This window comes from Cyprinus carpio, unplaced genomic scaffold (assembly GCF_018340385.1).
Source record: "Cyprinus carpio isolate SPL01 unplaced genomic scaffold, ASM1834038v1 S000006537, whole genome shotgun sequence".
In the NCBI taxonomy this organism is placed as follows: domain Eukaryota; kingdom Metazoa; phylum Chordata; class Actinopteri; order Cypriniformes; family Cyprinidae; genus Cyprinus; species Cyprinus carpio.
Window position 1 is genome coordinate 347,498 of NW_024879202.1, and position 26,730 is coordinate 374,227.

Sequence of the window (26,730 nt, forward strand, 5' to 3'; positions counted from 1 at the left end):
ACTCTTCCATTGTGAATACTCTCAGGAGTCAGCCGCTGCAGTGATGCTGACATGGAGCCCTCGCTTGCGGTGTGCGTAAGTCTGTAAATGATGTTTCAAGCCTGAGTGATACATGAAGGTCTTCTCACACTGAAGACACTTGTAAGGCCTCTCTCCAGTGTGAGCTCTTATGTGAATCTTCAGGTTTCCTTTGTACGGGAAACTCTTTCCACACTGAGGGCAGATGAATGGCTTCTCTCCAGTGTGAACTCTTACATGATTCTCGAGGTTTGCTTTGTTTGCGCAAGTTTTTCCACAGTGATCACACATGAAAGGCTTCTGTCCAGCATGAGTTTTTACATGATTCTTCAGGCTTATCCTGTCCTCGAAGCTCCTTCTACACTGATGACATATATAACCGTTTACTCTTGTGTGAATGGAATGGTTAAGGTTTTCTTTCAATCTGATAGTATGATATTGCATGTGGACATTAAGGTTTTTTTTGTGTGTGTAACTCTTTCCACACTGAGAGCAGGAGAAAGGTCTCTCTCCAGTGTGAGTTCTCATGTGAGTCTTAAGATTTCCTTTTTGTGAGAAACTCTTCCCACACTGTTTGCAGGTGTATGGGTACCGTCTAGTGTGAAGACTCATGTGGGCATTAAGGTGTTTTTTCTGTGTAAAACACTTTCCACACTGAGAGCAGGTGAAAGGTCTCTCTCCAGTGTGAACACTCATGTGGGCATCAAGGTTTCTTCTATCAGAGAATCTTTTTCCACACTGTTGGCAGGTGAAAGGCTTCATTCCGGTGTGAATTTTCATGTGCCTGTTAAGGGTTTTTTTGTGACTGAAACTTCTTCCACACTGTTGGCAAGTGAAAGGGCTCTTTCCAGATTTAACTTTCATGTGGCCTTCAATCTTTCTAGTTCCTTCGTTTGGTAAGGACGTCCTTTCAATCTTTGAGTTGCTAAAATATTTTTCTCCAGTCATGAACTGATGAGGTTTCTCATATTGATATTCTTCTTCCATATCACTGGGATCTTGACTCTCCTCTTTCAGTGGCATCAGGTCTAAAGCGAAAAGAAACATGCAATTTAACCCCGGTTTAATGTCACATAGCAACACACAACAACAACAACAAAAAAACATTTAGACATGTAAAGCATCAAACACAACTACATGTCTGCTAGATCCTATGACCACAAAGTTACTGTAACCTGTAATCTCAGAACCTCATGTCAATATTGTTTAATCTTTTTCTTTTGGACATGTCCCAAATTCTTTCAAGCTGGTAGTCATCAAAGCTCCTTATAAAATAAAACAAAAAAACCCAATAGGTGACTAATTTGGGACTGGGATCATGTGGGTCTCGACACAAATCACATGGGAGCAAGCGGAGTTACCTTTACAGGTCCTGGGATTTAACAAGGAGGATGAAGTAAACGAATGAATGAAGTTGAGAAGATGATTAAAGCAGGGTTTTTATTATATAAAAGCAAAACCAGGCAGGTCTGACATTTAGACACATTTCTCAGTTGTTATTGGGGAAAAATGGAAAGAACTGGACCTTGTAAGTTGTAACAAATGTATTAAAAAAAACTTTATTTGTAGTTAAAAGGTTATTTGTAGTCCTTGACTTTAGCTTGACACAAACACAATGATCTTATGGTCTGTTTAATCGAGTGAAATGTTTTATTTATGTCATTCTGTTGTAACATTCCCATACAACGACCTAATTTTGTACCATATTTTTCTTACACAATGCATCGATTTGCTTGTCAAGCTAGAGAGTTTGGACATGTTCACAAAGGGGCTGCCTGAGTTTAAAGAAAATAGTGCTAGGTAGGTGAAGAGAGTACCTAATTTTCTCTTGCTTCATAAAGTAAATAAGATCCTTTACCCAGCGAGTGTGAGACTGAGGATGAGGGCTCATCTAGTTTAGAATTAAACGCCAAGCCAAACTGAGGTAAAAAGGCTACAAAGTCTGAAAAATGAGAAGGCAAAAAGAGGCCAGGTGGGAGAACCCCGAATAAACCAGTAATTGGACAAGGTGGAATATCAACAGAGGTAATGGCTGACAATGAAACAAAAATTTACCTCCAAAAAGTACAAAGAGCAGGACCAGAACATATGGATTAAAGTAGCTGGACCAGAATGACACCTGTCACACTCAGGGTCAATAGATGGGTTAATGCAAGCTAGCCTGTTCTTAGACCAATGGGCCCTGTGTACCACCTTGCACAGTATAAGCCTGACATGTGCAGAGAGAAGAGGAGTTAACCCTGTTCAAGACCTCTTTCCATGTCTCCTCATTGATGTCAGTACCAATGTCTTGGGACCAGATGATGCGTTGGTTATCAGAGAAAGCACCACCACACACAGACGTGTCAAGGAATTTGGCTACAGTTGTCGTATTCCTCTTGTTAAGCCACTCCTGTACCACAGACAACATCATTGGCGTCTTACCTGGGCTAAGGAGAAGATGAACTGGACTGTTGCCCAGTGGTCCAAAGTCCTCTTTTCAGATGAGAGCAAGTTTTGTATTTCATTTGGTAACCAAGATTCTAGAGTCTGGAGGAAGGGTGGAGAAGCTCATAGCCCAAGTTGCTTGAAGTGCAGTGTTAAGTTTCCACAGTCTGTGATGATTTGGTGTGCAAAGTCATCTGCTGGTGTTAGTCCATTGTGATTTTTGTAAAACCAAAGTCACTGCACCCGTTTACCAAGAAATTTTGGAGCACTTCATGCTTCCTTCTGCTGACCAGCTTTTTGAAGATGCTGATTTCATTTTCCAGCAGGATTTGGCACCTGCCCACACTGCCAAAGGCACCAAAAGTTGGTTAAATGACCATGGTGTTAGTGTGCTTGACTGGCCAGCAAACTCACCAGAGCTGAACCCCAGAGAGAATCTATGGGGTATTGTCAAGAGAAAAAAATGAGAAACAAGAGACCAAAAAAATGCAGATGAGCTGAAGGCCACTGTCAAAGAAACCTGGGCTTCCATACCACCTCAGCAGTGCCACAAACTGATCACCTCCATGCCACGCCGAATTGATGCAGTAATTAAAGCAAAAGGAGACCCTACCAAGTACTGAGTACATGTACAGTAAATGAACATACTTTCCAGAAGGCCAACAATTCACACTAAAAATGTTTTTTTTTTAATTGGTCTTATGAAGTATTCTAATTTGTTATAAAATCAGGATCATGAAGAAGTAAAGATTTATAGGGACAAGGGGGTCGAGACATTGTAAAATCCGGAAGAGCAAGGGTCAAATATAACAGCAGCATGATCCGAAATTACAATACTATTATAAATTAATGAAACTAACCAATGGGAGCAATTTATTATCAACCAAAAATTAGTCAATACGGGAGAAAGAATGATGGACAGGGGGAATAGAAAGAGAATTGTGTCGTATTAGAATTTAAAAAATGCCAAACATCCGAAACTACATATTGTTCCATAAAAAGCTGGATAATCCTGCCAGATTTAGACAAGGTGCATGGCCTAGATGAGAAACGGTCTAGACAGCAGTTAAAATCCCTGCCCAGAATTAGTTCAATGGAATGCAGATCAGGGAGAGAAAACAACACTTTTTTGCAAAAGCCTCATCATCCCAATTAGGACCGTATATATTTGCCTAGGGCTGGGCAATAATTTGATTATCCCAATATAATTTTTCTCGATAAAATGATAATGAAAGTTTGATATGTGCTCAATAATGTTTACGCACTAATGGTGCGCAGGCGTTTTGCAGACTGCACTTCCGGGATGCCGCACGTGGTACTGGTTTACAGTCACAGTGTCAGATAGACTTGTAGAAATGGATTAAGAAAAATGAGTGATAGTGAAGAAAATGCAGCGCAGATCACAGACATTGTTGACAAGAAAGGTCACTCAACTTCAGTAGTCTGGAGATATTTAGTTTTTTTGCAATCTGATAACAGAGTGACGTGCACTGAAAACTGTGCCCTATTCAGACGGGACTAGTTTTTTCGAAACTACGTTTGAGTTTCAATTCTTACCACCTGACGTCTGTGATTTTCATGTACCAATTCGGACGGGACTAACATCTCTGTGTTTATTAAAGAGGTGGGAGGGTCTGTTTTGTGCATCTGGGCGTCACAGAGATCACACGCTCTGTACGCTTGCATTGCGTATAGCCATTCGGATTGATTACCATTAGTATTATTATACTAAATACTAAATGGCTAGTATAGCAAAACCATGTTAATGTGTGGTTTTCTTTAGTTAAACTTTTTGTTTTTTGTAGTAGGCTAAACCCATGTTTAATTTTCATAAAGGTACATCTGTAATTAAAACATTATGTAACTGAGTGCATAAATGAACTTGAGAAATCTTACCTGATGCTGATATTTAGCCAGTATTAACAGTTTACGTGATCTGGCTCTTGATTTTATTATTATAATTTTTTTATCATTATTATTTCTTTGCTGGGAAGCAAATATATCAAACATGCGCGCGGTAAGAGCATCTACGGTAATTCACGTGGGCCCAAAACAGACAAGGAAAACGTGTTGTGAAATAAAATAATTCACAGACATTCACATTTGGATGGGATTAGTTTTCTCAGAGGATCACTGAGTTTGCTGAAAAACAGTAGGTAATTTGCTCTGGAATTATTACAGAGGTTGTGTGAGAGAAAACCCAGACGTGGAAGATTCGGACGGGATTAAAATCACCAAGTACGTCTGTGAAACACAGATCTCTCTAACGACCCCCTGTAAAAACTAGTCCCGTCCGAATAGGGCTAAAGACAGGCAACACCACAAACCTGTTTCATCATTTAAAAACAATGTCACCCTTCAGAACATGAAGATGCTAAGAAATTACAGTCCCAAACAAATGTTGATAGACGTGGACCATCTACAAGCACAAAGCGCAACTACCCGGCAGAGTCTCATTGTCGTCATTTTCCAAAGCTGTGCCTTACAACAACAAAAACGAAAAGACATGGAGACATCACAAAAGCAGTTGCATATTGCATTCCAAAAGACAAGCTTCCCATTAGCCTTGGGAAGCTTGGGAAACGAGGGATTTAAGAATCTTATCCAAGTTCTTGACCCCAGATACGATCTACGGGCCAAAAACATTTTCTTCCCAGACTGCATACAGAGTTTAGGGAGAAAGTAGAGCGTCAGCTGCAAAATGTACAATTCTTTGCCAAAAATACACCAACACATTAATTTTCCAACAAGAGGTAAAAAACATTTTAGACTTTGTTTATACCACACAGAGAGGAGCTTACAAAGCCCTCCCCCTCCCCCACCTTAGTGCCTCAGACCACATCACTGTCATGCTAATGCCTGCATACAGACCGCTCGTTAAAGTCGCCAAACCAGTTCAGAAACGGATTCAAGTGTGGCCGGAAGGGTCGTCAGACGCTCTTCAAGACTGTTTGATACAACTGACTGGAATATGTTTAAGCAGGCTGCCACTTACAATAATACCACTGACCTCCAGGAGTACTCGGAGACTGTCACTGCCTACATCAACAAGTGCATTGAGGATGTAACAGTCACAAAGACCATCACTGTCCGGGCCAACCAGAAGCCGTGGATGACAGGGGAGGTCTACAGACTCCTGGAGATGTGGAACACTGCCTTCAGAGCTAGAGATGAGGTGGGCCTGAGAACAGCCAGGGCCAACCTATCCCGCGGCATCAGAGAGGCTAAGAGACAGTACTCCAGGAGGATAGCCCATCAATTCAGCGACAGCAGAGACACTCGGAGCCTGTGGCAGGGGATATAGACCATTACGGACTACAAGCCCCCACAGCGGAGCTGGGACAGCAACATCTCTCTGCTGAATGAGCTGAACACCTTCTTCCGCTCGCTTTGAGGCACAAAACAGCTCCACTGCACAGAAGTGGACAGAACTCCTCTTGGCGACCAGGTGATAACGCTGACCCCGGACAGCGTGAGGAGATCCTTCAGCAGGATCAATGCATGCAAAGCTCCGGGTCCTGACAACATTCCTGGGCGCTGTACTGAGAGACTGTGCAGCAGAACTCACTGATGTCTTCACAGACATTTTCAACATCTGTTGTTCCCACATGTTTCAAAATTACCACCATCATTCCAGTCCAAAGAAGCCATCTCCATCCTGCTTCAATGACTACCGTCCTGTTGCACTTACTCCCATCCTCATGAAGTGCTTTGAACGGCTAGTCATGCACCACATCAAGTCTGCCCTCCCCACCTCCCTGGACCCATTCCAGTTTGCATATCGGTCCAACCGGTCGAACGATGATGCCATCTCAACTACCCTCCACTCAGCACTCACACATCTAGAGAAAAAAGACTCATACGTGTCAAATGCTGTTCATAGACTTCAGTTCAGCATTCAACAGAATCATCCCTCAACAGCTCATTCACAAACTGGTCGAGCTGGGGCTCAACACTTCGCTGTGCAACTGGCTGTTGGACTTTCTGACTTTCTGACCTCAGGCAGTACGTGTCGGCAGCAACACATCCAGCACCATCACACTGAAACACCGGGGGCCCCCCAAGGATGTGTGCTGAGCCCCCTCCTCTTCACTCTGCTGACCCACGACTGCACACACCGTCACACAACTCCAACCTCTTCATTAAGTTTGCGGATGACACGACTGTGGTGGGTCTCATTAGCAACAGAGATGAGACAAACTACAGGAGCGAGGTGAGCCGCCTGGCCGGGGTGGTGCAGTGACAAACAATCTCTCTCTAAACGTGGAGAAGACGAAGGAGATTGTGGTTGACTTCAGGAGAGTGCACACTCAGCATGTTCCTCTGACCATCAAGAAGAGACACTGTTGTGATTTCTTGGCGAGTGCTGCGGTGTTGTCAGTCCAGGAGAGGCCCTCTGTGATGTGCACACCCAGGAACTTGGTGCTGCTCACTTTCTCCACAGTCGCACTGCATTGCAGGTGATCCCACTCACCCGTCACACAGCTTCTTCAGTCTGCTGCCATCAGGGAGGAGACTGCGGAGCCTCCAGGCCAGGACCAGCAGACTGAAGGACAGCTTCATCCATCAGGCTGTCAGGAAGCTGAACTCGCTCCCGAACTGGCCCCCCCGTCCCTCTTCTGCTCCAGGCACCACTGAACTATGAACCCCCCACCACAGATCCCACATCCCCAGGTCCTTCCACCCCCCCCCCCCTCCCTCCCTCCCTCCCTCTAACATACGATGACATGCACCAGTCACTTTGTGCAGCATTGGTCTGCTCACTACCTCATTCACCATGGAACTGACGTCATTCTACCACCCTTATCAGTCAGTTAAATAAAATAACTGCTCTTGAGCCCATTTGTCACTTTAATCAGACTGAATAAGCCTCTAACATACGATGTCATGCACCAGTCACTTTTATGCACTTTTTTATGCAACACTCTATCTGCCATGTGCCTTGCGCTGCTTTTATTTAACTTTATTTTTATTTTATTATGTCTTTTTTTACATTCCCTTATTGTATAGTTGTCTCTTATATTTTATATTTATCTAGATTTTTAGGCTCTTCTGTTAGTGTTATCTGTATATGCACCGGGGGTCTGAGAGTAACGCAATTTAGATTCTCTGTATGTATGTACTGTATGTTACATGTGGAAGAATTGACAATAAAGCAGACTTGACTTGAGTTGACTTTGGATATATGGTCCAGTTGTGTTTTACAGTCAATAAAACAAGGCCTTGAAACCACTGCTTGAGTTCACAGATTCACTGTCTGGTGAATCTTATGTGAGTGTGTCCTACCTTAAGCCTGTGGACCAGGACCTCTTCAGAACAGAGGTCCTGAAACATTCTGCTGACGACACACAGCTCACAAAGGACATAAAGACAATGGTCACAGACTATCTCAGTGAGAAGTATGATGACAAGATAACAGATGAACTGCTTGAAATGGCATCCTTGGTTGAGCCGCGCTTCAAGACTCGATATATCAGGCCAGAAAAGACTGAGGCTATCGAGCAGTATCTGAGATTCTGAATATGGAGGGAGACCAAAGCCCCATTCCACTTCACAGGCTTCATACAGAGCAGAAGAAATGGGAGCTGCTGCAGCTGTTCCTTAACATGTAGCGTAATGTCTTTGGCTGTTCAAAAAAATTGAACAGTAAATGCTGACTAAGATTAAGATTGATATTTTGTTTATTCATTTTATTTATACTGTCAGACAGCTAAAACATCTTACAAAATGTTTCAAATCAGCTGTAAGGGATTGGCATTTCTTCTCTATTCTTATTTTTGTTTATTGACAAATATACTTTATATCTCGAGTGTTGTATCATGTTACAATTCTTATTTTTTCTATAAAGATATTTATATATTCTATTAATTTTAATAATATTGTATTCTATTGATATTGATTTTACTAGTAATATTGTAATCTGTATTCTACCTCAATTGATCACTTGTTAAAAAATAATTTGTTATGTTCTGACAATAAAAAGTAGTTTAAAACCATAATTAACTGTCTGGTTTTTACAACTTTCATTCAGGAGTAAAATTTTGATTTGGGACGCACCTACTTCTCGGTCTTTTTATCGCCCTGTTTGCCCCTTCCTTTGGACATTTCAAAAGCAATTTAAGTCCCAAACTATTTTGTAAACAAAAACTGTCAGATGCTAACAAAAGCACTGAGACACTAGCGGTGACACCGTTTTCACGGTAATCAGATCAAAGTAAACGAAATTCTACAAAACTTAGGAGAAAAAAAATCTAATTATCGTGCGAAGCCATAACCCAGCTTCTCTACCCTGCAAACGATCAAATGAAGAATGTGATTATTTAACTTTAAGGCAAAACCAAAACAAAAGATAAGCAGGTATCGGTATTAAGTTCAGAATTTGCAGCAGATGGTGATCCTCCCAGAATGCAACGCGGCGTGACGTAGCTTCACATTCTCTATATTCAGTTTTGCAGAATATCTGTTTTTTATGAAGAATTTTTCAGTTTGAATCCTGAATATTGTTAGCTAAAAGATGATAACAGCATTCATTTCACTTGTTTCTCAAAAAGAAAACGTTTTTCTATCTTAGCTAAACCCTTTAAAAGTTTGTATTTTTAGGAGTAAAGGTGTTTTCCACTGAACGTAATTTTACTTGAGAGTTGAAAACAATGTTAAACTAATTGTTCTGTTTAAGCTACTTCTGTATTATGTTTTCTAATTTAATGTGTACGTGTCATTCATTTCTGTAGAGCTGGATATTTTATCAAGGATCAAATGAGTGAGTTCTTCTTTGAGAATGAAAACCAACCTGTTTGTTCCTCTGTATCTTCTTGTTTCAGACTGAACACTTCTTCAATCTTCAGCTCTTTGATCTCTTCTTTAATAAATGCCATCATTTTAATTGTGTGTCACGTGATCTCAGTTACTTCAGCAGTTTTTCTGTGTTTGGCACTCTGTGACATTTAAGATGACAAAAAAAAATAAAACTTAAACTATCTCAATCAGCTCCCTAGTTCAGGAGTCAGCGCACTGATAAGGGAGTCAGTCACAGTGAGAGTTAACGGCATGATTATTAATATATATATAAATACACATATTAAGAAGAAATTAGTTTCATTATTGGGTATTTATGATGTGTATTGTTTGTATTTGTAGATAGCATGTATTATATCGTGTTTTCGTTAGTGCACTTGTTAAATACAGGTTAGTAAGAGTTATCCTCGCATGTTTTTGTTGTGTTTACTTTGTGCGGACCGTCAGCGCGCGGCGACTCAAGAGATTCGAATCACTGAATCGTTTCGCGAAGCGATTGATTCAATATTCTTCATTTTAAAAGAGCTCCGTTTCTCCATCACTAGTACTTGCTCATCAGTTCGTGTTTAAGGTGAACTGATCGATAAAGGAAGCAAAGTGAGGCGCTCTTTTCTGTTACAGATGTGTGGATGCGTTTTAATCACAAATTAGCGCTCATAAATGATAGATGAAGCGCTGCAGTATTACATTAAACAATAATTAATTTTATACCGCATACTAAAAACTATGAAACTGCTCCACCGGGTATCGATTTAAACACTTTGCGTTAAATGGCTAAAACACAAACCTTCCTTCAGTCGAATCACAGCGCGGCTTTATGACGTCATATAATCAGAACAAAATAAAAGTCCTATATAGTGCATAAAAATGTATAGAAAATGTTTTATGTGGGTAAACTTTATTTTCAAATATGCTGTTCAGTGATGTTATGACAATAACTACCAATGCAAGATATAAGCTTGTGTGAGATTCTGTCTGAAAGGCAAAAGTGCAGAAACCATTTATAAAAAAGTTAGTAAAGTAAAAGTAAAAAATTATTAGTTTATCCCTAAATATCAAATGCTTGTCAACCAAATGTAACCTTTATTAGGGCAACAGACGAAAACAAACATGCAGCAATCATTAAATAGCATATGTTTCAATGTTATTAGTTATTGTGTGCAGAATATGAAACTTAAAGATTGGCTTCTGTAAACATTCTGCCAAGTTGAAATGTATTCTTATATTTCAATATACATTTAAAATGATGTTTGAATGCCTTCCTCTGGTGAATTGTGTGAATTACACTGCTGAAATATGATTTTTTTTTTCCATGTCATATTCAAATCCAGACTGACAACGTTTACATAATCATTGAACTCAAATAACACAGTGCAGAGTTCATTATAAGTTTATGTCCTTTTGTTTGTAATAAAAAGTTATATGAAGTATGCAGAGAAGGATGCAAATAAAAAAATGGTTGTGAAAGTGGACAATCAGATGTAGCCCACATTCAGCGTTTCATCTGTATCTGTTAAGTGTGATGGCAAAAGAAAAAAAAAACATTACACTGATCACAACTGAACTGATGTCCTTCAGAATGGAATGCATATGGCTCAGTTTAAGTCACACTGAGGAACACTGCACTTTCTTTCCAGAAGAAGCCGGTTTCACACCACAAGCGCAAGCGGCAATAGAGCTCCGCACGTCACGTGACCCATTCTGTTTACACCACCATGCTGGGAGCGAATATGAAATGATACTTCGCTTATTAAAAATAACCGATGCATGAGTTTCAAGGCAACAGAGTTTACTGTGCACTAATTCAAAAGACATAGACCTGTACATAGCAAAACTTACTAGATTAAACATAACAGATACCTATGTTTACTGCGGGGTGCTTTTAACGTACATATCGATAAAGGAACGGATAGCTTTCCTGAATTGCAGTATCCTGATATCTACAACTAGCATTACCTCATCAACTTTCCCTCGTCCTACTCCGGAGACTCCTTAAAAGCCCACAAAAGCCTGGAGGGGTACAAATGGATGTAATCTAATTTTTTGATGAATATTCAACTTTGGAGTCTGCCGGCTAAAACCTGCTTTGTCGTCATTGGAAGGGTAAGTCAACTGTGTTTTAAACGTAATCGACCCTAGCTGTCCTTGTAGGTAGCCAGCATGTGTACTGTACTCACAGTGATATAGCTATCATAAATATCATGAAAACTTATCCCGTTTAAACCCAAATTTTGTGTTGAAAATTTTTGAGTTTTTTATTGTAGTGAACCATTTTAGTTGTTCTATCGGGATCCTTAGGAATCTGAAAAAATTATGCCTAAATATATATATAGAGAGAGAGAAAGAGAGAGTGAGATATTTAGGCATTGTTGTGCAAATCTTCCCACATCGTGATATAGACATGTGGGGGTGTATTAGAAAGAAACGTTTTAGGTAGGAGTGGCTTAACTTTAATAAAGAATATCTCTTTGGATTTGAGACTTTAGTCTTTGAAACTTTACAGATCTTCATTATGCACCAAGAGCTTGTAACACTCCAAAGAGAAATGAAAATTGAAATCGCATCATATGACCCTAATAATGAACTAACTTTGCAGAACTTTTTTATGCTCAAACAGCAACATTACAGACTAACTAAAGTTGAAAAATGAAAGAAAAAGCACAATAGGACCCCTTTAAATGTAAAATGGTTTTTCTCTGTTCTGGCATCCTGGCGCACAGCAGCTGTCCACCATGTTGAAAAAGTAAGATTTGTAAGGTCTAAACATTCTGGTTTTAAATTATTGTTCGACCACTGTCAATACCAACGCTACAGCCAATCTAGCGCTCTCCTGATTGCTAGCCAAAATGGTGGAGTTTATTTGCTAGCTTTTAGCAGAAGCTAACGCCTATGTGCCTGTGCTGAATATGATTACACATCGCTCCAGTAGAGTTATTTTAAGCCAATTTGACATTACACAGTTTACACAAAACTTGTCAGTTTCCTTCTACTTCATAACAATCCCACACCTTGCTCGTCTTCCATTTGGTCATTTTTGAGCTCGCTGCAACAAACACAAAGAAAATGCATGCGAGGTAAAAATGTAGTTTCCGCCCAGATACACTTTTAAAACCGTTCTTTTTCCAAAAAAATTATTTTAACTTATTTAAAATGTTTTAAATGTTACATTAAAATGATGTTAATCTGAATAACAAAATCCTATTTTTTTTCCTCTTTTGTGTAATCGACAAATTGTTTGCAGTGTCGACTAGTAGGAGCTCTACCGTTTAGTCAACTAGACCCTGCACCTCTCTAGTGGATACTTTCACGAGTCTGCAGCTGCAGCAACACTGACGTGAAGCTCAAGCTTGTGGTGTGAAACAGGCGCCAGTCTTTAAATGACGTTTCAAGCTTGAGTGATACATAAAAGTCTTCTCACACTGAAGACAGTTGTAAGGCCTCTCTCCAGTGTGATCTCTCATGTGAATTTTAAGGTTTCCTTTGTATGGGAAACTCTTTCCACACTGAGGGCAGATGAATGGCTTCTCTCCAGTGTGAACTCTTACGTGATTCTCAAGGTTTGCTTTGTTTGCGCAAGTCTTTCCACAGTGATCGCACATGAAAGGCTTCTCTCCAGCGTGAGTTTTTACATGATTCTTCAGGCATTTGCTGTCTTTGAAACTCCTTCTACACTGATGACATATAAAAGCCCCCTCTCTTTTGTGAATCTTAATGTGATTGTTAAGGTTTTCTTCAAATCCGATCGTATGATATTGTATGTGGACATTAAAGGTTTTTTTGTGTGTGAAACTCTTATCACACTGATCGCAAGCGAAGGGCTTTTCTCCAGTGTGAACTCTCATGTGAGTCTTAAGATTTCCCTTTTGTGAGAAACTCTTCCCACACTGTTTGCAGGTGTATGGGCACGGTCTAGTGTGAAGACTCATGTGGATATTAAGGTGTTTTTTTTGTGTAAAACTCTTTCCACAATGAGAGCAGGTGAAAGGTCTCTCTCCAGTGTGAACACTCATGTGGGTGTTAAGGTATGTTCTGTCAGAGAATCTCTTTCCACACTGTTGGCAGGTGAACGGCTTCTCTCCGGTGTGAATTTTCATGTGCCTGTCAAGGGTTTGTTTGAGACTGAAACTTCTTCCACACTGTTGGCAAGTGAAAGGCTTCACACCGGTGTGAATTTTCATGTGCCTGTTAAGGGCTTGTTTGTAATTGAAACTTCTTCCACACTGTTGGCAAGTGAAAGGGCCCTTTTCAGTTTTAACTTTCATGTGGGCTTTTAATGTTTTTTTTTATTTCCTTTGTTTTGTGAGGATGTTTTTTTCAATCTTTGAGTCACTAAAACATTTTTCTCCAGCCATGAACTGATGAGGTTTCTCATATTGATGTTCTTCTTCCATATCATTGAGCTCTTGACTCTCCTCTTTCAGTGGCATCAGGTCTAAAGCAGAAAGAAACATATGCAATTTAGCCCTGGTTTAATGGCACATAGCAAAAAACAAAAAAAACATTTAGACATGTAAAGCATCAAACACATCCTATACCCACAAAGTTACTGTAACCTGTAATTGCAGAACCTTATGTCACTATTGTTAACTCTTTGTTTTCTTTAGGACACGTCCCAAATTCTTTCAAGCTGGCAGTTATCAAGCCCCTCACAAAACAAAACATAACAATAAAGAAACGTACTCTGTTACAAACGTAATCTCGGTTCCCTGAGATACGGAACGAGTACTGCATATGGGGAAAAGCTCCTTTTTCCTCGATACTGAAGCCTTTTTTCAATAACGCAGTGCAACCACACTGCCATTGGTTTAATCTGTAAACTTTTTTAAACCAATGACAGCGCTGCGTAGCTGCGCAAGCCTGTGGCGATGCAGCGCGCCAAAGCCCGCCAAAATGGGTGGGGTGAATGGCTATATAAGCAGGCAAATCGCCAGAGGAAATCAGGTCATACGGCTGAGGCGACGACACTGAAGCCGCAGCCTCGTGGCACAGCATATAACGCAGTATTCGCTCCATATCTCAGGGAACCTAGGTTACGTTCTTAACCGAGTATGTTCTCTTTTGATACTTCACTCATACTGTGTATGGGGAACCAATTCAACCGAGCCGTGCCACGGTAGGGAACGACAAGACTTATCTTGGACACCTTGGGGTCCAGGGGACAAGTGAGAGGGCCAGAGCCGTCGAACCCTTTACGCTACACTGCTAAGAGGGAGCTAGCTCCCTGGAGATGGCTTGATGAAGGAGTCTGATTACAGGCCGTCGTTGTCATACCAAAAGGACCCAAGCATGCAAGGTCGGGATGTCCAGGTTATAGAATCTGACAAAAGTGGACGGCGAGGACCAGCCGGCCATCTCACAGATGTCCTTGATAAAGACACCACTAGACCAGGCCCAAGAAGAGGCCATCCCTCTCGTGGAGTGGGCTCTTACTCCTATGGGGCAATCAAGGCCAATAGAGGAGTAACACAGAGCTATAGCGTCGACTATCCAATGCGAGAGGTGCTTCTTTGGCCCATAGAGGAGATTGCCCCTTGGTGTGACCACCAAAGCATATCCTCAAAAAGCTATGGGCAGATTCCAGCTCTCGCTCGCTGACAAAAGGGGAGTGCTCAGAGGGAAATGACCTGTGCGAAGAACCTCAGAGGGCTTTAGAGGGATTAGCCTCTCGCTTAGTTGACAAAACTTTGAGTGCATTGAGAGGGAAATGCATGCTGTGCTCTGAACTGCAGATCGAGAGCACGCTTGACTGATGCTAGAGCCATAGCAGAGCAGTTTGAAATGACTTTGAGGTCAGCTGGGCCCAAACTCGTTTCAAATGGAGGTCCTTTGAGTGCCGAGAGGGACCGTGTGCAGGTCCCAATGGGAACAAGGACGCGACGCGGGGGGGTTCCAACCGCCTGCTAGAGACAAGTAGAGAGCGGTGATGAGCATGAAATGCTGCGGGCCGAAGGTCACCTTGAGCATGGCAAGGGTGAGAAGTCTAGACCTCTTGGAGAAATGACAGTATCGGAGATACATTACACTCAACAGGGTCTTCGTTTCGTGCTGAGCACCAGTCAACGAAGACTGACCATTTCTGGGCATAGAGGCGTCTTGTAGACGGGGCTCTCGCCTGAGCAATGGTGTGTAGCACGTCCCTGGGGAGGCTTAAAGGCTCCCATCGAGGGACCATAGGTGCAGAGCCCAGAGTTCTAGCTGTGGATGCCAGATTGTCCTGTTCGCCTGAGAGAGGAGGTCCCGCCTCAGGGGGATCGGCCATGGGGCTTGTGTGGAAAGCTTGAATAGCTCAGAGGACCAAACTTGGTTCCTCCAGAGTGGGGCGACCAGGAGAACTCTGTGCTTATCTTCCCTGACTCGTCTGATGACCTGTGGGATCAGAGCGATCGGGGGAAAAGCGTAAAGAAGGAGGCTGGGCCATTTGTGGGCCAGCGCATCTGTGTACTTCGAAAAATAGGTTGGGCAATGAAAGTTGCTTTCTGAGGGTTAGGGGTAGAGGTCTGACTTCCCAAAAATCTGCCAGAGTTTTGTTTTGAGTATGGTGTTGGGGTGTAGAATCGTCTAGTGGGATGTTGTTTTGATATAGCATGTCTGCTCCCAGATTTGTCCTGCCAGGTATATGCGTAGCCTTGAGCGATCGAAGCCTGGGTAATGCCCATTCCAAGAGGTGCTTTGCCAGTGCACAGAGGCGGCTGGACGAAAGGCCGCCTTGGTGATTTATGTAGGACACCACTGTCATGCTGTCCGACTGGACTAGGACGTGGCGCCCCTTCAGGATCACCTGAAAGGATTGAAGGGCTCGCTCTCTACTGCCAGCATCTCGAGGCAGCGGGCCGAGAAGGGAGTGTGCCACGACTTAGTCAGCTCGTCGTGAAGTTCAGGGAAGAATGGGGCAGAGCACTGGCGGGGGGCCTGGCGGCGTCCCGGCAGGTACCACTCGTCCAGTCTGCTACGCGTTGGCACTTCAGGGGGAGCCCACTCTAAATCAAGTTCCTCGATGGCTTTGGAGAGGATGCGGAAAAGCTCGGCATCCATCCCAGCTCTGGCGTCGATGGGCTCAAGTGACGGCATGTGGGCGGGGTCAGAATCACCGGCCCAATCCTCCGTTTCGGAAGCCGCGAGTGACATTGAGTCATCAAGTGGCTCATTCTCTGATCCGCCAAAAGAGACTAGGTCGCTCGCTTCAGCCGATGGACGCTGCTCTGGGCTTCTAATCCGTGATTGTCTGATCCGCCAAAAGAGACTAGGTCGCTCGCTTCAGCCGATGGACGCTGCTCTGGGCCCCAAATCCGGGGTGCTGAGCCCCTCTACCCCCACTAGGTCGCTCGCTTCAGCCGATGGACGCTGCTCTGGGCGTGAGAAGAGGACAGGGGACGGCTGTCTTTTATTGGAGGGTTCGGTGAGAGGAGGGAGGGGGGGGTCGTGATTTGAGGGACCGCTTTCATTAAAGATAGCAGGCAAAAGACGCACTCACCGTGGCCGTCATCTTCATGCAGAGGGGCTCTGCATGTGCCACAGCTGTGGAGTGGCATTTGCTCAGATGCCGCCGCTGTGAAAACGGCATTAGAAACAATCTTTTAGAGCGGTGAAAACCACTGGAAATTGCTCTTTTAGAATCGCTGGATGGCGGCAGGAGATCCGCTGAGAAGCGGCCGGAAGTGAGAAGCGGGCGGCTCGGGAACGGCGCTAGAGAGCGGCTGTCCACAAGAGCGCCGGCGCTGCAGGCGATCGGCGATCTCAGCTGATCCGCTGCGGTGCCTCTTCGACGGCGAGAGCTCGTTCCAGGGGAAAGCGTTCAATAGGGATCCAGCGAAGTGAAGTCGTCTCTGAAGGAGTAAGATCTGATTTCTTCTGGCGTTTTGCCTGCTTATATAGCCATTCGCCCCGCCCATTTTGGCTGCAGCCGCAGCGCTGTCATTGGTTTAAAAAAGTTTACAGATTAAACCAACGGCAGTGCAGTTGCACTGCGTTATTGAAAAAAGGCTTCAGTATCGAGGAAAAAAGGAGCTTTTCCTCATACGCAGTATGAGTGAAGTATCGAAAGGGAACTGCTTTGGGACTGGGATCCTGTGGGTCTTGACACACAAGATTTAACAAGAAGGATCGAGTAAGCAAATGAATGAAGTTGAGAAGAAGGTTAAGGGTGCTTTCACACGAGCACTTTTGGTGCGCACCCGGGTTGGATTGACATCAGAGTTCAGTTCTATTGGACGATGGAACGCTGTCTTCCGAATTTGGGTGCACACCAGCGAACTGTACCCGAGTCCACTTAAAAACGGTGGTCTGGGGTATGGTTCATGTGAACTCTGGTACGGTTCGCTGCTGATGTGAACAGAATCATACCAAATCACGGAAGTGAACTACTATTAATGATGTATTATTTGATAAAAATGTGTTTGTGTGTGTTTCACTCACTTCCCTGTTGAGCATGACTGACGCAACTGCAAACAGAGAGCTGTATATCTCATTCCTGTTCGCCTGTTCGTTTTGTACCGAAGCTTTGTAAACAAAAGGAACAGTTTAAAAATGTAAATATATAAAAGTGCAGAGAGCAATGTTATGCATTTGCCATCTCCTCCTGCCCCGTCATCACTAGGCAACGGGGAAGACAGCTGCTGGCTTCATGATGCAAACAAACCACGGTTCGGACCCAAATAGAATAATATGAATGCAGTCCAGCGGGGGCAGGGGGAGGGGGGAGCAATCGAACTTGGGTGTGGACCAGGCAGGTGAACCAAGAGTGAAAGCACCTTAAAGCAGGTTTTTATTATATAAAAAGCAAAACAAGGCAGGTCTGACATTTGGACACATTTCTTAGTTGTTACTGGGGGAAAAATTTAAAGAATTGGACCTTGTAAGTTGTGACAGATGTATTGAAAAAAGAAAGTTAAAGTTTAAAGTTTATTTGTAGTGCTATACTTTAGCTTGACACTTATACAATTATCTTATGTCCAGCAAACACAGTATGTTGTGAGGACGTCGCCAATTGGTCGTCATTAGGTCAGTGTGCCATTACTTTATGACAATGTCGTGAGGACATCATGGTGACGTTGCAATTTTTTGCAAACATTGTGGGAACATCCTGAACGTGGTCAGCTGGTCTCCAGATAACTTTTCATATTATTGCACAACATGTATTGTCTTTGTTAAGATGTATCCAATAGCCTATTTGGGAAATATACTGAATTCATAAAGCATTTTAAATTATGGCATGAATTATTATATTTGTAGATAGATAAAATATTTGTCATCAAAAAGACAAAACAAAAAACAAATAGTTTGCTTAGCAAATGGTGATCATTGTGAATGACACGTTTGTAAATGACTGAGAATGAGATTTATTGAAAGAGGGCATGGGACAAATTAACATTTAAACTAGCGCACATCACTTTCTGTGTACTGCGTAAGTGCACGTGCCAATCATTTGTTATGTAACTGTCAACTTCCAGCAGACAGACAGAGGAAAAAGTTATAAATCTACTTTTATTCATTGTTTTTACTGATTTAATGTTGGATATCACCCGAGATGATTAGCGTTTTGTATTTTTGTAGGTTTTTTAATTTAATTAAATAAATAAATGCCCTGTGTGGTTAATTACATTAGCTCACCTGTGTCTTTATTAGTTGATCATCCTCAACTATCTGTCCCTCGTTAGCTACCCTACTTTTAGTTTCGCATAGCCAGACCTTCAGACTAACGGCTGAAGGTCTGGAATCTATGGCAGCTTGAGGCCCACGAGGCCGTTTGACTGACATGGCAAACAACCAATCACAGTTCGTCTCGTTCAGCGCCACGTATCAGGGTGTGGAAATGTTGCCACAATAACAGACTGGTGTGTAAAACTCTGATGTATTTTAAAGATTCTATGCCGTGAACTTTAAATATTTTACAATATAGTGTTGAGAATCCAGTGTTTAGTTGATCCTGATAAGCACATGTCGTCACAGTTGTAAACTCGATGGCTTTCTTCTTTCATGAGGAGGTTTGGCGCCATGGCATCTTTTTTCCGGACAGAATGTTAAAGAAAGTGACACACATGACTCCCGGAAATCCTGTATAATTCAACCAATCCATTGACGATTTCCACCTTCCTGAAGTGTTTCCACTTTTGTGTTCCATATGCATCAGACGTTTAGCCGACGGTCTGTGGGCATGACGTCTGAGGCTGAGACTACCCTACTTTAATTGTAGTCTTTTTTAATTTATCTTCATCCGGTATTGTTGAATGTTACCCTGTGTGTTAGACCCTCTTCATCTTGTGGATTACCATTAAAAGGATTTGTTTATATTATCTTCGTCATGCCTGCATCTTCCTAGCAGCAGTATTGTGACAGAATACTGGACCAACAAAAAACTCTCTCTTTGTTTTTAAAGTGTTTAATTTTTTCATGGACATCACCGCACTTTTCACCTCGGCGTTCGACAACGCTACGCTGAACTCCCTGTTCTGCATTGGGGCTAATTACCATTGCCCTGTCGACCTCCCAGACACCACTGGACTGTGCTAGAGAGAGGCAATCATCCAGTGTCTAGAATTTCGTGTTCTGAGTTGGGGCTGGTTTGTGTTGGAGTGTGGAAATCATACAGTGCACTCAAAGCCCGTCGCAACTGGAGCCAATGCCAGCTAAAGAGCTGAAGATCGCTGTGCCGGAGCTTCAAGTGAGGTCAGACCAGGTGCGAGAGCCAGCTACAGTGCTTGCCACGAGGGAGAAAGCTGTGGACAGCAAGAGTCCCTCCGGCTCCAGTGCGGCTTTCCGGATCCCCGCCTCGGTTGCTGGAGCCATCTGCTCTGCCTTGGCCCTCCGGATCCTCCCAGTAGCCCTGGCTCATCGGCTCTCTGCCTCAGGCTCCACCTCCACCTGCTTAGCCACAATAGGTTTGGGCCCTTCCTTCACTATGGCTTCTCCCTCCATCGGCTCCACCGTGGGCCACCATCAGGGCTGTGGCCGGGGTCAAGCCTGGCTCCTCCAACTTTCTCCTGGCTTCTCCCTCCATCAGCTCCACCCTGAACTTTTGTTGTCGCCCTCCTCCTGGGTGTCTGTCCTCCACCAGAGCCTCTACCTGGCTGATCTGCCTGTGTTCCTGCCAGCCCTTCGCCGTCCCATCACCAGGTCGCGTCTTCGGGAGGGGGCAATGTGTCACACCCCATTGGACTTCTGTTGTGTTTTCATCCATTATGTGCTCTGTTTGACCCAGTTTCTGTCTCTCCTTGCTTAATTCACCTGTGTCCTTCTTAGTTGATCATCCTCACCTGTCTGTCCCTCGTTAACTACCTTACTTTAGTTGTAGTCTGTTCTGTCTGTCTTTGTCCGCTATTGCTGAATGTTAACCTGAGTGTTAGACCATCTTCATCTTGTGGATTACCATTAAAAAGATTTGTTTATATTATCTTCATCATTCCTGCCTCTTCCTAGCAGCAGTATTGTGACACATGAGGCGGACTGAGGTAAGCTAACGGTTAAAAACTTGCGAAATGTTAAACCTTGTTAAAAAAAAATTTTAATTTAACAAACTATATAGCATTCACTTTCAAATTCTTTAAACTTCAACTGTGTACATGCTAACGTAGCCTAATCATGTTCCGTTCACAATGATTTTCTGTAAAGATGATGTTTTCGCACCGATCGCTGAATAAATACTTCCAGGTCGTACATAAACTATATATCTGTGTCATCTTCATTTTTTCCTCTTTCATCCCCAATCAACACCGAGACCCACCCGCTGTTTGTTTCAGTAAGATTTGAGTAAGTTTGCTAAGTGCGCCCACTGCTCTTGAAAATGGACAGTGGGCAAGCTACACTTCAATACTGCATCTTAGGAGGGAAGACAACTAGAGCAGCGAAAATGTACTAGAGCAGTGTAGACAGCCTCTAGCTGTTAGCGTCTGGTTTAGACACGTTGTCTGTGTTTGAGTAAAGAAAACGATTAGTATAAATATAACGATCAGAATACTAAACATCACACATCCAATATCGATGTTAAAACGATATATCGTGCAGCCCTAAACAGGGTTGGATTTAGGGATGCAACGGTACAGTATGCTCTTCTGTGTCAGCGGCGACACAAGATGCGCTGTTTTTTTTCCCAAATCAAAGCATAAATATACATAGAAAACTTATCATTGTGTCGCAGCTGACACAGAAGAGCATATGCTGCCTGCATACAGCTCAGACTTGCCAAAATGGCTCTACGCTGATGTGGAGTGACACAGAGGAGAAAAATTGTTGAATAAAGCTGTTATTTTTGTTTTCTTAGTGTACATGATTCCCTTCAGAAATCATTGTAATATGCTGATTTGATGCTCAAGAAACATTTATTATTATTATTATTATTATTATTATTATTATTATTATTATTAATGTTGAAAACAGTTGTGCTGCCCAATATTTTTGTCTACACCAGTGTTTCCCAACCTTTTTTCTGCCTTGGCACAGTTTTGATATGTAAAAAATCCCATATTAAAAAGGAAAATGTATTTTTTTTTTTCAGTAATAATTAATCATTGTGTCATCAGAGTTGGTATTTTGGCTTTATATATGATCAGACACTTGCATTTAATTTCTGAAAACCATACTCAAATGGAGCTAAAGGATAGTTCACCCAAAAATAAACATTCATCAATAATTAAATAATCAATAATTACTTACCCTCATGTTGTTCCAAAACCGCAAGACCTTCGTTCATCTTCAGAACACAAATTAAAATATTTTTGATGTAATCCGAGAGCTCTCTGACCCTCCCATAGACAGCAACACAACTGTAATGTTCCCAGGTCCAGAAACGTAGCAAGGACATCGGTAAAATAGTCCATGTGACATCAGTGGCTCAACTTAAGTTTTGCGAAGCTAGGAGAATATCTTTCTGTGTGCAAAAAAAATAAAAATGTATTTAACATTCTTCTCCCTCGAGTTACGTCTTCAGCCATTGTGGAGAGTACCCAAGACCGTAATCTGCATAATCAGTGTTGTTTAATCTTAGGAGAAAGCGTGCGTATGCATTTTGATACTCTCCAAAATGGCGGAAGACAGTAACTCGGGGGAGAATAATTGTTAAATAAATTGTTATTTTTGTTTTCTTTGCGCACAAAAAGTATTCTCGTAGCTTCACAAAATTGAAGTTCAGCCGCTGATGTCACATGGACTGTTTTAATAGGGTTTTTGACAAGCGAGTGACAGAGATCTGTGTTTTGTCCATCATTAGAATGGCTGCATCTGGGGCAGTAAATTAATAGCATCACTTTTTCATCAGTTTGCAGGCTATAAAGTTTATTGTAGCTATATGGGCGCTGGAGATATGAGGTGGAGTTATGAGGGTTGACTAACAATTGGAGGATCCAAAGGTGTTACAAGGTTTTGTCACAAGCTCTTTTGAATGCTTTTTATTGGTTAAATATGTGTAAAACCCACAAACAGACATAACGATGATTCAGGAATGAAACACATTTTAAAGGGGTCATATGATGCTGCTAAAAAGAACATTATTTTGTGTAATGCAATGTGTTTATGAGGTTTCAGGTTCAAAAAACATATTATTTTCCATATAATGTACATTAGCCTATAGTTTCTCCTCTATGCCCCGCCTTTCTGAAATGCGTCGATTTTTACAAAGCTCATCGCACTGAAAAGCGAGGTGTGCTCTGATTGGCCAGCTATCCAGTGCGTTGTGATTGGCCGAATACCTCAAGCGTGTGACGGAAATGTTACGCCCCTTAACATACTGTGATGCCGTCTCCCAGGCCAGCAGCACGAGATTCAGTTCAGCTGCTCTGCTCGTGCACATCCCATCATCGGTTCTCTTTTAGCAGTTCAGTCAATATACTGTTAGGAGTAACTGAATAACTCTGGATATTGGTTTATTTCACGTCAGAGGGAGTGTAAGGCACATTTATAAACCGAATAACAAGTTATTTGTGGATTAGTGCTTACTGGAGACGCAAACCGTTTCAAACGATTCATTTGTGATTGGAGAAACAACAACCAACAAGCGCTACTCTACACTGCTCAAAACTCGCGTTTGAATCATTATTGGAAAATTATTTAAACTATAATTATGTGTTTATTTGTTTTTAGTCAGAAGCGCCAGACTGTTGTTGTTATGTTTTGTGTGTCAGAATTGATAGGTATGAACTTTGTGACTTTGTAGAAGTGGAGGTTGTTGGTTAGGGGAAGTGTAGTCTTCCTCCATAAAATGCGCAGCACACATCTGAATATTTGGGTTGAACTGTTCTGGAATAGTGTTTAAATACAACTTGACCACTGATTTCTAGTCATGTCCTCTTTTGGAAGAACAAACAAAGTTTCACTTCAACGAAACACACAGCGACTCCACAACATGGCGGCGGCGGCAACAGAGAGAATAAAAGGTACGCTTTCTTTTTACCTTCTATTTACTAAAAATCCCCTATAATTAGATTATTATTAGATTTTATAAGGTTTCTTTTTGCACCAGAGAAGGTTTAGGAGTTTATTAGCTCTATATGTTTTTCAAAGTAATGGTCGGAGCATTACCCGGACTAAAGGTGAGGTGTAAATATTAAAAATAAAGGTGGACGTGGTATTTTGGTCGTTAGGACGTTCTTGCCATGTTACATTTCCATTCCACATTATTTGGTATGTCGCTGCGACAAATATGGTCCGGTGTAGTTACGAAATCACGATGTAACTGTATTAGCTGGGTCTGTTTAATCAAGTGAAATGTTTTTTTTGTCTGTTATTCTGGGGTTCATTTTCCCATACAAGGACCTAACTTGTACCATATTTTTCTTACACAATGCATCGATTTGCTTCAGAAGGCCCTTATTATCCCCCCGGAGACATTTGGAGTACTTTTTATGATGGATGGATGCACTTTATTGGACTTCTATTGGACTATTGAATCTCAAAGAGCCATTCACTGCCATTATAAAGACTGGAAGAGCCAGAATGTTTCTAAATATAACTGACTGTATTCGTCTGAAAGACGAAAGTCATATAGGTCTACACCTAGGACAGCTTGGGGTGAATAAATCACGGGCTAATTTTTATTTTTGGGTGAACTATCCTTTGAAGTTTAGCTCAAGAGAGCTGGATAATTACAAACAAAATTCTGCATTGTGTTTTCTAATTTAATGTGTGACATGCCATTCATTTCTGTGGAGCTTAAGGATCAAATGAGTGAGTACAGCTTTGAGAATGAAAACCAACCTGTTTGTTCTTCAGTATCTTCTTGTTTCAGACTGAACACTTCTTTAATCTTCAGCTCTTCGATCTCCTCTTTAATAAACTCCATCTTTGTTTGTGTCTCAGTATCTTCTTGTTTGACTCTGAATGTTTCTTCAATCTTCACGTCTTCACTCTCTTCTTTAATAAACGCCATCTTTATAACAGCGTGTCACGTAGATCTCAGTTACTTCAGCAGTTTTTCTGTGTTTGGCACTCTGTGACATTTAAGATGACAAAAAAGAAAAATTCAAGTAATCGATCTCAATCAGCTCCCTAGTTCAGTAGTCAGCACACTGATAAGGGAGTCAGTCACGGTGAGAGATAATGGCATGATTATTAATATATATATATATATATATAAAAAGAAAAAATATCGTGTTTTCGTTAGTGCACTTGTTAAATACAGGTTAGTAAGAGTTATTCTCGCATGTTTATGTTTTGTTGTGTTTACTTTGTGCGGACCGTCAGCGCGCGGCGACTCAAGAGATTCGAATCACTGAATCGTTTCGCGAAGCGATTGATTTAATATTCTTCATTTAAAAGAGCTCCGTTTCTCCATCACTAGTACTTGCTCATCAGTTCGTGTTTAAGGTGAACTGATCGATGATAAAGGAAGCAACGTGAGGCGCACTTTTCTGTTACAGATGTGTGGATGCGTTTTAATCACAAATTAGCGCTCATAAATAATAGATGAAGCGCTGCAGTATTACATTAAACAATAATTAATTTCACATCGCTTACTAAAAACTATGAAATTGCTCTATCGGACTCCATCGATTTAAACACTTTACTTGAAATGGCTAAAAACACAAACCTTCCTTCAGTCGCATCACAGCGCGGCGCGGCTTTATGACGTCATACCACCAGAACAAAATAAAAGTCCTATAGTGTGCATAAAAAATTTACAGAAAACGAAAAAAGTTTTATATGTGGCAAAGTATATATTGTACATTGATGTTCTGAAAATAACTACCAATGAAAGATACAATCCTGTGTAAGATTCTGTCTGAAAGGCAAAACAGTCATAAGTGCAGAAACTTATTAGTTTATCACGAAATATAAAATGTTTGTCAACCAAATGAAACCTTTATCAGGGCAACAGACAGACAAAAGCATGCAAAAATCATTAAGTAGCATATGTTTCAATGTTATTAGTTATTGTGTGCAGAATATGAAACTTAAAGACTGGCTTCTGTAAACATTCTGCCAAGTTGAAATCTATTCTTATATTTCAATATGCATTTAAAATGATGTTTGAATGCCTTCCTCTGGTGAATTGTGTATTACTCTGCTGAAATATGATTTTTAAATCTTACACTTGATTATTTTGCACTGATTCAACATTGAGGTATCTCTACCTGATTCTACATACAAATTCTAATGTTGTTGTTGTGACCTTCTTCAGTCAGTTTGTTGAAACATAAAACAGGGGAAAGCTGTTTTAACCTAATTGAGTTACATTGACTTAACAATAGAAGTTCTGGTTTGGTAGATTCGACACGTGCACCCGCCTTCAGAAGTGAAACACGTGACACAGCTTATACAAGTTCATTAAATCCTTTCACTGTGACACTTTTTGAAACCAGATTACAAATGGTCAAAAACAAAGTGCAACTCAAAAAATGTTGAAGACATATATGATGGAACTGTTTACAAATCTACTGGTGCACTAAATACCCCAAAATTGTCAAATATTTTAGTGTCATGGAATGCTGAATGTGTTCCGACTTTCAAATATTCTCCTTTTTACCTCTGGCCACATCAAGTCTATTAGCGAGCTCCCTGTTAATCTGAGGGCAAAGCATGCTTGTGGTTTGGGACAAGAAAGCCAGGAATGAACTAATTTCAGAAATTAACTTGTTAAGTGCATGTCTACAGATCCATCCTCCCCTTCCTGCCATTTGGAGAAGAGCCACTGCCATTCAGGCCAGATTGTATCTGCCAGAGAAGGTTACGTACTTACTAGCAAAGATGACTTATCTTTTGATTAAAGGTAATAAAAGAAAGTCTTTGAGACTAGAGGACATGCGGGCTGAGAAAATCTCTAGGATTTTCCAGTTGTGTCTAATAAGCCAATATAATTAAGCCAGTTCAATTGGTTGTTAATGATATCTGAGGCTATTAACGATAAATGCGTACGTTTGTTTGTGTTTGGTTTACATTTTATGGATGGATACGGCAAATCTGTATTTAACCGACTCGGCCAGCGTAGCTGTGTTTCCACTGGACAATGGTGATTTCTGCATGACGGGGCATTACGAGGTCCACGCAGGTGGAAGACCAGCTTTAGCA

General features: G+C 41.6%; 1 protein-coding gene and 1 pseudogene across 3 annotated transcripts; both read right to left on the bottom strand.

Annotated features, from left to right (window-relative positions):
• Nucleotides 1–25,245, bottom strand: LOC109051927 (gastrula zinc finger protein XlCGF8.2DB-like). Of its 3 annotated transcripts, XM_042754522.1 has the most exons (3): nucleotides 24,890–25,245; nucleotides 24,421–24,653; nucleotides 1–1,046 (listed from the first exon to the last, which is right to left on the bottom strand). In XM_042754522.1, exons 2-3 carry the CDS (start codon nucleotides 24,590–24,592, stop codon nucleotides 22–24), a joined length of 1,197 nt encoding a protein of 398 aa, XP_042610456.1. In that variant the 5' UTR covers nucleotides 24,593–24,653; nucleotides 24,890–25,245; the 3' UTR covers nucleotides 1–21. The 3 variants fall into 3 exon arrangements, with proteins under 3 accessions (XP_042610456.1, XP_042610458.1, XP_042610457.1); XM_042754524.1 differs by lacking the exons at nucleotides 24,421–24,653; nucleotides 24,890–25,245 and adding an exon at nucleotides 10,028–10,063; XM_042754523.1 differs by lacking the exons at nucleotides 24,421–24,653; nucleotides 24,890–25,245 and adding an exon at nucleotides 9,236–9,320.
• On the bottom strand, nucleotides 11,690–18,110 carry LOC122143935 (annotated as a pseudogene).
• Nucleotides 25,246–26,730: the final 1,485 nt, after the last annotated feature.

What these genes read in the sequence shown, in the direction of transcription:
- LOC109051927 (XM_042754522.1), bottom strand. Translation starts at nt 24,592, where the DNA reads ATGGCGTTTATTAAAGAAGAGAGTGAAGACGTGAAGATTGAAGAAACA. An exon ending in AGATACTGAAGAACAAACAG is followed by an intron (nt 1,047 to 24,420) that starts GTTGGTTTTCAT and finishes TTTTCGCTTTAG; the next exon opens with ACCTGATGCCACTGAAAGAG.